This window comes from Martes martes (assembly GCF_963455335.1).
Source record: "Martes martes genome assembly, chromosome: 4".
NCBI classification, from domain to species: domain Eukaryota; kingdom Metazoa; phylum Chordata; class Mammalia; order Carnivora; family Mustelidae; genus Martes; species Martes martes.
In genome coordinates this window covers 16,969,633-16,981,637 of record NC_137891.1, presented here as the reverse complement: position 1 = coordinate 16,981,637, position 12,005 = coordinate 16,969,633, and the positions used below count along the sequence as shown (strand labels likewise).

General features: G+C 43.4%; 1 protein-coding gene across 3 annotated transcripts in view; it reads left to right on the top strand.

Moving 5' to 3' along the window:
* TBC1D31 (TBC1 domain family member 31) overlaps positions 1 to 11,635 on the top strand; it is a 66,216-nt gene extending 54,581 nt beyond the window's left edge. The window contains exons 18-22 of one of the 3 annotated variants that reach the window (XM_080801066.1): positions 1,047 to 1,187; positions 2,659 to 2,853; positions 4,037 to 4,175; positions 9,430 to 9,525; positions 11,301 to 11,635. In XM_080801066.1, coding sequence (XP_080657192.1) covers positions 1,047 to 1,187; positions 2,659 to 2,853; positions 4,037 to 4,175; positions 9,430 to 9,525; positions 11,301 to 11,434 — 705 coding nt within the window. In that variant the 3' untranslated portion in view covers positions 11,435 to 11,635. The remainder of the gene's footprint in view (positions 1 to 1,046; positions 1,188 to 2,658; positions 2,854 to 4,036; positions 4,176 to 9,429; positions 9,526 to 11,300) is intronic. The other 2 variants (XM_080801067.1, XM_080801068.1) reach the window with 2 other exon arrangements.
* The last annotated feature ends 370 nt before the right edge of the window (positions 11,636 to 12,005 follow it).

Below are 12,005 nucleotides of genomic sequence, written 5' to 3'. Positions count from 1 at the left end.
CTCAGGGTTTTCTTATCTCTTAGTGGCTTGTCTGAATTAATTCTGTAAAGATTAATTTATGGAACTAAATTAAAGTCATGACCAGACAGAGATTTCCATACTTGCCTTGAACCAGTAAGCTTCTAGTCTCGGCCAGTGGGCTCTGTGTGCATTACGTTGGGGCGTGCCTTCAGCACTTGGCTCCGTAGTGTACAGCGCTGTCTTATATTTGCCTCATGACCGTGCAGCACCTCAGTTCACCAGACTGGACAGCTCAGGACCTTCTCGGATCTGAGCATTCACATAGCCCTTGCTAAGTGCACAGCCTTACACATGCACATAGACTTTTAGGGTCCCAGGAATCTATCAGAGCTTTTCAAAGTCCCCTGCAGACATCTAATTCTCCAACTTTTCCTATAAAGCCTTTTGATTAACTTGCGGTTTGCACGGTGGCCCGCTGCCTCAGGCAGCCAAGATACTCAACAGTTTGCTCTGATGTTTTTCAGCAAATGCTGTTCAGAGGAGTGAGTTCTGAGGATAAATAAAGACAGCCTCAGGAATGGGTTCTTCCAGAACCACCACATAGGTCAAATGGTGACAATCATCTGGGAATGGGAGTTTTCTACTTTTGCAACTCCATTTTTCCCCCTGCCATTGGCTGCCAGGCTACTTGGTTTTCAAGCCTAATGAAGAGTTTAGGGGTGGGGTGGGACTTGGGATAGTGCAAGTTAAAAATGCCCTAAGGGGGTTACTCCTCTTACCAAGATTCAGCCATTTTTATGAGTAAATGCTCCCCAAATTGCTACAAGCCTTTGGAGAATTTCCAGAGTTCTGAAAAAGTTGGTCATGCCATGTTCTCAATACTTTTTTGGATGAGACAATTTTCAGGGGTCCTTTCTTGTGTGTTCAGTGACGTCATTGCTGTTTACTTTTTACTTTGAAAATCAGATGACAGTTCTTTATTTGTGTGCTAGTATTCTAGGGGAAAAAAGTGCCATTTTATGTTCTAGCATTATTATATAGATTTGTGATTTTTTTTTTTACAATTGATTTTTTTTTTTTAACAGAATCTTACTAGAAGCCAGGAAGCTGTTGCAAAAGAAATGAGAGAAGATGCAAACGCCTTTAGACGAAAAGTGGATCTTGAAGAACACATGTTTCATAAACTGATAGAAACAGATCAAACTCAGAACCAAAAAACTCAGAAGGTAAAAATATGGGAAACTTAGTATATAGTGAGAGGGGGACATTTCCAACTGTCATCCTTTTAAAAGAAGAAATTCAAGATTAAACTTAAAAGCTGCATTAGTTGATTTCTTTGCTTCGGTGATCACAGTTCCTAGAATCTCACGTTAGTTTTAGAGGTTACTCACATCACATGTGTCTTTTATACTCTCTGAGAATTTAAAGACTTAGGAGAAAATACAAGGGAAATAGTAACTTTAGAGATACTGACCTACTGTGTTCTGTCTCAGAAATTGTCCCCGAGCAGATTAGTTGCAAAACATCAGGTCTTCGCCTGGTATATAAGCCAGCATTTCCAAAGTATATTCTGTAGAATATTAATAACTATTACTCGGTAAAACGGGGAGTGGCAAGTAAGTGTTGGAAGTGCTATTTAAAGTTAGGTTTTTTCCCTGCCACATTTGAGGGTATGGTACATTGTGACTCTTTAAGAAAATTTCCCAAACTTACTTTCTAGAGTATCTGCGGAGCACCCTTTCAGAAACGCTGGCTTAAGTGAATTGAAACAGAATGTGGGAGCTTCAGGAAAGAACTTGCTCTGTTACCCAGTTAGCAAAATGCTAAATGGGTCTGCGGCCAGGCCTGGCCCTGGTCCAAAAGCCAGGAATAGTGTAAGGTCTCCCTCCCTTCTGTTCAACAACAGTCCCTGAGGGGGTCCCTCCAAAATAGCCTACCATTTATTTTTCCTTGAAGGCTTTTGTCCAGTCTGTAAGAACAAGCTCTTCTGACTCCTTTTCAAAAGGTTGAAAGATGGAGATTGTTTAATCTCACTCATTGCTTAGCCTCAAAATTCTCAACCTTGACTACGTATGCCTTAGTTCCAATATCCTTGGGGTGCCTGGGTGGCTCAGTGGGTAGCATCTGCCTTTGGCCGAGGTTATGATTCCAGGGTTCTGGGATCGAGCCCCGCATCAGGCTCCCTGTTCCCTCTCCCTCTGCCTACTTCTCCCCCTGCTTCTTCTCCCTCTCTCTGTGTCAAATAAATAAATCTTCAAAAAAAAAAAAAAAAAAGTTCCATTATCCTGCCACCCCAGGGATTAATAAATTCATTTGTGTTGAGTCCTGGACACCAGTTTGTTTTAAACACTGTGAGGTCATTCTAAAGTGCAACCAAGGTTACAAACAGCTACCCTAGGGGCGCTTGGGTGGCTCAGTCAGTTAAACGTTGACTCTTGGTTTCAGCTCAGGTCCTGATCTCTTGGTCATGAGATCAAGCCCTGGCCCGGGCTCCATGCTCTGCACCGAGTCTGCTTAAGATTCTCTCTCCCTCTGCCCCTCCTGCCGCGAGCTCTTTCTTTCTCTCTCTCTCCAATAAATAAATAATCTTAAAGAAAAAAACAAAAAACCACCCTAGACACATGGATGCATTGAACAGATATACTGTATTTTATATATAGTCTGACCTTGTTTCTGAAATTTGCAAATATTTCTTAGTTAATTGAAGAAAATTTGGCAGAAGCTGAACAAGCATGTCTGAATGCCGACTGGCGAATTGAGGCTTTACGTAAACAAAGATGTGACGATCTGCAGCGCCACGAGTGTTACCGGGAAGTGGCCAGACTCCTTCGGGAAAACAGAAGGACCGAAACAGAAGTATTAGATGCGATGATGGGGGAGGAAGCTAGAAAGGTAAGAATGGTGTCACACATTTTTTGTTACTCCTCATTTAAATTTTGAAAGTTTAGGGGCGCCTGGGTGGCTCAGTGGGTTAAAACCTCTGCCTTCGACTCAGATCATGATCCCAGGGTCCTGGGATCGAGCTCCACATCGGCTCTCTGCTCAGCGGGGAGCCTGCCTCCCTCTCTCTCTGCCTGCCTCTCTGCCTACTTGTGATCTATCTCCATCAAATAAATAAAATCTTTAAAAAAAATTTTTTTTGAAAGTTTACATAATCAAATGGCAAATATTAGAATTCTTTTCCTAAAGAAGAATGAAAGGATTTGAGGAGGCAACTAAGAGTTTACGTCCCGTCACACGGATGTCCCCTCCGGTTGATCCCACGAGCGTCTCTGGTGCCCACACGCTGCAGGTCTTATCACAGACACACAGACTTCCCTGAGGACGCGGAAGAGCTGGGGAGAGATCAGGATCCAGAGACCTGGGCCTCGTTCCTTCCTCTTCACGCTGCTCTGTCGTGATGTCTATTCTGAAAGCTTTTTATAATGTATTTCCTTCAGGTCACTCTTCTGTTCATTTCTCTGCTACCCCAGCTGAAGGACGCGTGGCCCTGTCTGATCACACTTTGAGTCAAGGACAGGGAGCAGGGGGGGCGATGTCCAGGAAAGTCATGGTGGAGGCCCACGTCTTCGAGGATTCCTGACACTGGCCCCAGACTGTGCCGTGTCCAGTGCTGCTGGGTGTGGGGTGAAATGGTTTATTTGCAGGTGGGCTCAGAATCACTGTGAGGGCTTTTCTTGGTACACAGAGATGCTTCTTTGTGTTGTTTTGTTTTTTTTTTTTTTAAACGCTTTTTTTTTTTTTTTAAAGATTTTTATTTATTTATTTGACAGACAGAGATCACAAGTAGGCAGAGAGGCAGGCAGAGAGAGAGAGGAAGGGAAGCAGGCTCCTTGCTGAGCAGAGAGCCCGATGCGGGGCTCCTGGGTCCTCCTGGGGGGCACGTGAGAAGTGCCTCTGCCCTCGAGGCCCAAGGCAGGTACTCAGATTACCCTAAAACCAGACAGACCCTGCGTGCCGTGGGAATCCCAAAGGAAGGGGGGTAGAGAAGACAGATGGAACTTATTCCACTCTCGGAACCACCATGACCCCAACTTTTAGGTGATTTTTCTTTTCTTTCATTTATTGCATTTAGTGGGAGGAAGCTAAAGAAAAAGACTTCCATTTGAAATCAGAAAAGAAAGCTTCGGCTCTCGCAGATGCATCCAGAAAGTGCTTTCTAGAGAAAGAGACAAATGATGCTTTAGAACATGCTGAACATGCGTACAGGAAAGGTGAGTGTCTGTGAGTGCCTTCCTCTCCGTGCTGTCACAGACCCATGCACTCAGTGTGCTCTGCTGTCACGAGTAAGTCCCCGAGGTGTATGTCATTCATGTCAGTGCTCAGCTAAAAGGTGACCACTAGTGGCCCTTTCTTTGGTTGCTAGGACTTGTTTTTTGTTTGTTTGTTTGTATGTTTGTTTTTAAAAACTCCGATCAAGAAAACTCTCTCTCAGCCACCATGCTTCTAGTTTCTTTTGGTAAAAATATGTGCTTCGCCAACAACTGGTCCTCAAAACAACAGTATAGCAAAGTAGCACAAGGAGAGTCACTGTAACCGTCAGGTTTTGGTGTCAGACTTACAGTGGCATCAACTGTGAAAACCTAAATTACTTAGAATTCTAAAATCAAGGGACACCTGGGTGGCTCGGTGGGTTAAAGCCTCTGCCTTTGGCTCAGGTCTTGATCTCAAGGTCCTGGGATCGAGCCCCGGGCTCTCTGCTCAGCAGGGAGCCTGCTTCCCTTCCTCTCTCTCTGCCTGCCTCTCTGCCTACTTATGATCTCTGTCTGTCAAATAAATAAATAAAATCTTTAAAAAAAAATTCTAAAATCAAGTGCAGTTACAATGAACTTTTATTTTACTGCATTTTGCATCATTCCAGTCTTTTTTATTGTATACGGATTACCGTTTTTTAGTAACAGTTTTACTGATTAAATAATTCACATGCCATATGATTTTATGGGATTATATTGCCATATGTAAAAATACATATATATTCACGGAGTTGTGCAACCATCACTGTAATCAATTCTAGAACGGTTTTAGTGCCCAGAATAAACCCTCTATGCATTAGCAGTCACTCCCCATTTCCCCTCCCCCACCCCCAGCCCCTGGCCACCTCCGATCAACGTCCTGTCACTATAGATTTGTCTGTTCAGGAAAACGTCGTATAAATGGAATCACACCCTCTGGTCTTTTGTGTCTGACTTCTTTCACTTGGCGCGACGTTCTGAGGCTCGTCCGCGCGTCAGCGTGTCATCCAGCCGATGGCCAGTGGTCCACTGTACAGGACCTTCCACGCTGAAATTTATCCATTTGTCATCAGCTGATGAGCGCTGAGGGTTGTGTCCACTTCTGGGCGTCTGTGAATAATGTCGCTGTGTGCCTAGCTTCTGTAATTCACACATTTGAAAAGTAGAAATGTAGGTTAGACGCCTCGGCATTGAATTACGCGTACTTCTGATACTCGTCATTAGGTCTCCGGCTCTAGATTCGGGTCCCAGACAGCCCCCCGCCCGCAGGGAAGGAGGGAGGGGAAGGTCACTCTTCGCACAAAGCAAATATTTCCCAGTGGCTCACAAGAGGCAATAAGCAGGGGAGCTGCTGCTTGCCGGGCACCCTCCCACACTCACCCCTCCTCTAGACAGAAACGATGCTTGAGGCTGTTAGAGAAGCTGTGGCTTTAGAAATAGGAAAAAGGAGGAACGTGCAGGAGAAGTTTCCCGTTCTGTCTTCAGTTATCTTCCCGCGGGGTCTCCCCACCGTGCTGCCTGTTTTTTAACTTTCCTAAATTTCACCAATGAGAGGTAATTTGGCTAATAATCATCCATTTTTCAAAAGGCAAGCGGCTACGGATTTGTCACTTAATCAGAGTATATAAGTGAAATCAGTCATTCGCTCTTGATACTGGGAGAAATTCAGCTATAATCAGGAAAATGGCATTTTCATTTTTGATTGGAGGCACTCGCCATTTGTTCGTGCCTCAGGGCCTAGAATGGAGGCACCAGGAAGTAGGAAACTGGTAAGAGTCTGCCAGGGACGGGTCATTTATTTAAAATTTTTAAAATGGCAGGGGGGCACCTGGGTGGCTCAGTCGATTAAGTGTCTGACTCCTGATTTCGGCCCAGGTCGTGATCTCGGGGTGCTGGGATCCAACCCCATGGTGGGCTCTGTGCTCCGTGGGGAGTCTGCTGGAGATTCTCCGTCTCCCTCTGCCCTCCCCACACTCATGCTCTCCCCCAAATAAATCTTTTTAAAAAATAAATAAAAATTTTGCTTAGTGTCAAATTTTTATTACCAGTGAGGAGGAAATTCTTATTATTTTCTAGAAAACAGGATCTTCTGGACAGTGTGAATGGCCCTTGCTACCCCTAAAATCCATGGTCTCTAAACTTAAATTGTAGCTGAATAGCCATGTCCTATAAAATTATATTAGCGCAGTTTTAAATGGGCAAAGGATTTGAATATACCGTTCTCCAACGAAGGTACAAATGGCCACAGTACACACATGAAAAGACATTTAACCTCATCAGTCACTAGAGCCACACAAACCAAAACCACATGAGGAAAAAAAATGTAAAAATACAAAAACAGAATGAGATGCTAGTGTGACTGTAATCAAACACAGCAGGAGTGTTGACGAGGGTCCGAGAGAAATGGGGACAGTGCTGCAGGTTGTGCAAAGTGGCAGCCACTTTGGGAAATTGTCCAGCAGGTTCTCAGAAAGTCAAACACGAAGTGGTCGTGTGACCTGGCAGTTGCATACCCGGGAGATGGGAAACACGTCTGTACAAAAACCCGTTCAGGAAAGTCGAAGCATCGCTACCGTAATAGCCGGGAAGTGTAAACAGCCTGGAGAGCCATCAGACGAGGAATGAATCGACACAGATCCACACGGTGAAAACTTAGTTGGCAATAAAAAGGAATTAAGTACTTATTTATGCTGGAAAATGGAGGAACTTTGAAATCTCTGTACTAAGTCAAAGGAGCCAGACATCAAAGGACACACATCCTGTGATGTTGCTCATGTGGAATGTGTAGAACAGGCAGATCCGTAGACACAGAAAGTAGGTTAGCAGACTTGCAGGGTTGGGAGGGTGACTACTGATGGGGAGTTTGGGGTGACAGAAATGTTCTAGAGTTAATGGTGATGGTTGTGCAACTCTGAACACACTAAGAACACTGAACCGTACACTTTCAGGAGTGAATTTTATGGCATGTGGGTTCTATCTCAATGAAACTGTTACTTGAAAAGAAGACATGAGTACATGGCTGTACATGGTGGGGACCAGGTTTTTAATAACTGGATCTTTTTAAAAAAAGACTGGGGGGCAGGCTTGGAGCAATGGGGAGCACACTTCAGAGGGAGAATTTCATGGTGTGGTGTGGGATCCCAGACTAGGAGGCAGGAGCCCTGAGTCCTAGTGCCAGCCTTATGGTAAATGAACACAGGCGTTTGACTGGTCTTCAATGTACTCATTTGTAAAATGACAACATTCTAGACCGGGTAGTCTTTAATTTTGTCCCAGTGCACCATTTTCTAGCCGTTGATGGTTTGTGGGCCTCTCTGAGACTCTTCCCAGAAATATGCACATGCACATAGGCACACAGAATTTTCCTTTATGATTCTTGTGGGTTTCCCCAACCACAGCCTCCGTGAACCCTGCTCATACAGGACAGAACTTGTTAGATGTAATTAATCAATGGCAGAAAGTTGCCTGCCATGGGGATTGTTAGACCAGCTGGAGAGAGCTCATGTACAGGATCCTTAGAGATGTCACTGGAGAAGGCAAAGGACAGGGACCTTCAGTGCCAGGCTCAGGAAGTGGGCCACATCCTGTCTGCCAACCTGGCTCCTGGCTACCCAGCAGAATGACCTGGAAACTCTACTGTTGGGCTCACCTCCTGGGTAAAGAACTCGGTGCTTGGGATTAGAAGGGAAGAATTTCAGTTTGTACCTTTTGTTCCTTTTTAAAATCGTACTCTTAATACAAATTCAGCAAATAAATACTGATTTAAACTAATAAGAATCACCTTTGGGGCTTTAAAATACATTACATTAATAAGAATAAGTTGCAGTGCAAAAAGTACAGGAAAGAAACTTCGAGTTTTTGCTTTATTCTTAATGTGTTCAAATGTGTTACTATTAGCATTTATTATTTTTTTGTAAATTGCAGATTTTTTTTTTAAAACCCTTTTAAGGACCTTACCAACAGTGAATTAATTTGGCAGATCTAGGATAGGAACTAGGAAGCTGGATTTTTGTTTTAAAATTTTTCTGCTCAGCCAGTATTTGAAACATGGCTGTTGGCAGAGGGAACCATTCTGTGCTGGAACAGAAGTGTTGTTCACACCATGGCCCTTCTGGAAGAGGAAGTAAACAGCCAGGGGCAGGATGGCTTTTGGGGGACAGATGAGAGACAAGGGACAGTGAGGTCTCAGATGTGGAAAGATCTGGAGAACCAGTATCAGCCGTGTGTGTAGTGAATGCCAGTTATCCAGCTTCTGCCGGAGTGTTCGGGGCTGGCGAGCTCACTACCTGATTCCATTTCTGCCAGTATTTTACTTACAAGCTCTGTCTCGTTAACCTAAAATTGAATATGCCTTTTTTTTTTTTAACTCCCTCATTAGAAACAGTTCTTTGGAGCAAATACAGATTACATGTACTACCTCTGCCACATGACAGCCCTTCTGATGTGTGACGATGACTCTCACATCCCATTTCCTCACACCAGTTCAAATTAGTCATTTGGTAATCAGCCCCAAACAGTCTTAATGACTCATTGAGCTAAAACTGTGAGTTAAAACCATTAGCTGCAGCCCTTGAGACCAGGTAAAAGGCATCTTAATAAGTCAGTGTAACTCAGACAGTCTGGGCCTGACTCCTGGAGGCTCGGACCCTGTGATGGGAGTAGAAAGGGACAGTCATGACTCTAGTTGGGCTGAAAAATTAAAAAAAGGACCTGGGTGTCTTAATTGAAAAGCCATAGAAGTTGGGGAATGGTGAAAACAAAGCCGAGGGGCCAGTAAAACTTCTGAGATGAGAGTGATCAAGGAACAGGGGGAGGCACCCTGCTCTGCTCGCTGTTCTGGAAGTTTGCAGGGGCAGCCTGCCTCTCGCTGGTTCTCCCGTGCTCTGTTGGTGCCATGAGGCCCCGCCCGGTGGTAGCTGCCAGGGGTGGGCCCTGGGGAGTTCTCATAATCTTGTCCAAGAAACATTTGGGATCTCTATCCTAACATCTCTGTTTTTGAGTGGTTTGTTTGTTGGCTCTTTGTTTTAGCTAAAGGTGTTTTTAAAATATGTCACCAGAACTTCAGCTCATAACTGCCCTTGCCCTGCCCTTAGAATGGGGACAGCGCTCTTCTCAGAATAGAAGTTGGGGACTTTTCGGTCCTTGGCAGTTGTCATTTCCTGGGGACCATTTGGAATTCAGAAAGGCTCTCCACTCACTCCCAAACCTGTTCTGTATCTTCTCACTGTTGCAACAGCAGCGTCTAGGGACCAAAATGGACAGGTCGCCTCCAGCTGTCTGCCTCGAACCTCACGGCTAAATGACATTTTGGAAATGGATTCTTCAACATGCAGTGAGTTGATAAGCATGCAATATTTCTTCTCATTTACAATTTCACCTTCATTTATGCAAGACTGCGGCTTGAATCGTGTTTGCGCCATTCTGATGCCATTTCCCCAGGGCGTGGGTAATGGAAATCCTGAAACGGAGACAGCAGGGTTCTCAGTTCTTCCAGCTGGAGAAAAAACTGGATCAAACCGAAACCAAATAGAGAAAATTTGCCAGATGGATGGCACTGATGCGATTTCCTTTCTCTAATACTAGTTGCAGGTGCCTACACAAGTCCGTGACTGGCTAAAGTAATGATATTCACAACTAGGTTTTACACCCTTGTGGAAAGAAAATCTGAGCATTAGTTTTCAAAGCTATTGTGTATTTGAATTTTCGGAATGTTCTTCTGGACTGGGCTCTTTCCAGGAGCCACTGAAGACAGGGGTTTGCTGGGGGTGGGGGGCGCTGTGATGGACTGCTGGGGGCACGAGCCAGGGACCCGCTCAAGACAAACAGCTTCATGCTGATTGGCCGACATTTGATCCCTCCCCTTGCTTCCCTGCAAGTTTTTATGTTTGCAAGGGACCGGGTGGAAACCTGATACAGAAATACAGTCACAGCTTTAGCCCATAAAGGATCTGATGGTTTTCCCAATGAAGTATTTGATTTCTTTTTAAAATGCGGGAGGGGACAAGGAACGTTTTCAACAAAACTATCATATAGAAGAAACAGAATTTAACGAGATCTTTTGAGTTCCTTTAGAAGAACAGAGTCTTATACAGTGTCCTCTGAAGACAGGCTTTATAAGAAATACACCTAGTAACAAGTCGTGAGATTGCAGCGTTGTAATTTTTTGCTGACTCATGCTCTATATGCATCTATAGATTCTGTGTCAGAATAGAAATTAAACCAAAAGTCATGCATAAGTTGAATGAAAGTACACGGGACTTTCAACTGTTCTTTATTCTGACATGTCAGAACTTAAACTTTTAGTTAGATAATTCTAAATTAGAAAATCTGTTCTTTATTCTGACATGTCGGAACTTAAACTTTTAGTTAGATAATTCTAAATTAGAAAATCAAGTCAAGATATTTGGTAAGCTTAGGTATTTAGCAGGAAAACAAAACACAAAAGTGGGATTCCTGTGGAGGAAAATACAGTTTTCAGAAATTGGAGCTTTTTGAATATGTAACTAAGTTTGAAAGAAGTGTATTTTTAAGGTCCCTTTTTTTTTCCCAGATTCCAGTGTTTATTAGCCCCTCAAACTCAGTATGAAATGGCTGTTGCACTTGGACACATTGTAATATTTTAATTGGACTCTCCCTCTGTTGGCCACTACGAAAACCATTTGATTTATTTATTTTTATTTAGTCATTGGGAAAGTAGTCTTGGTGTACTTTTCTAAATATTAATTTTGGCGACTTGGAGTGCTTTTTCTCATTATCCTTAAGTATTCTAGTGAGGAAACTGGGTGTTGCAAAGAACTCTCTCATCCTCTCTTGGACAAGATTTGTTCCTGATTTAAACAATTATCTATATCCCCCAAATTTAAAAACAAGTGCTACACAACCCAAAGCAAGTAAGTTCTCTGATAGCCTTCATTCAATTCACGAATAAATATTTGGCTTTGTAACTGGAACAACGTAGGAAACAAGATGTTGGGCTTTTTTGTTCAAGATGTTTGACTTTTCAAATATTCGTTTCATTATTGGGTTTTGGCAACGTATTTACCTTGAAAATAAATGCTGTATCTAACATCGGAAAATTAAACTATTAATTTTACTCTTTTTTTGAAGTTTCTTTAAATCAAAGAAGAATGCAGTGGGACACCACGGAGCGGGATCTTATGGAGAGAGTAAGAACTCTTCGCCAGAGACTCACCGCCCAGGCCCGCAACAGATGTCAGACACCTCACGTTTTGGCCACATAGAGGGCTTGAGAGAGCCGGAGAGAGACCTGTTTTGCAATCAGTGACACTGATTTTTAGATTATTTATTTTATATCCCTACAGAGGGCAACTTTTTGTATAGAAAAAAATTTGTATAAAAATTATGTGTACTATTTCATTCTGATGCTTTTGGCTTGTAAATGGCTTCTTGTACTTTTCATAATAAAATTTTTTAAGCTCTTAGGGGCGCCTGGGTGGCTCAGTTGGTTAAGCGTCTGCCTTCGGCTCAGGTTGTGATCCTGGAGTCCCACGATCGAGTCCCTTATATGGGCTCCGTGCTCAGTGGGGAGTCTGCTTCTCCCTCTGACGGACTGTCCCCCTTCTCATGCTCTCTCTCGCTCTCTCAAATAAATCTTTAAGAAAAATTTGTTTGAAGCTATTAAAGCTTGTATTAGACTCTTTCAGTTTGCAAGGACCCGCATAAACCTCTGACTTGAGTTGACAAGGGTTTATTTTAAAGGTAAATGGAGAAACAAAGACAGGAAATCATCTCAACAACTGTGCAGCCAAAAGTGAGAGAGAAGTCAGCAGGACATCTAGAGCCCCACTGTGT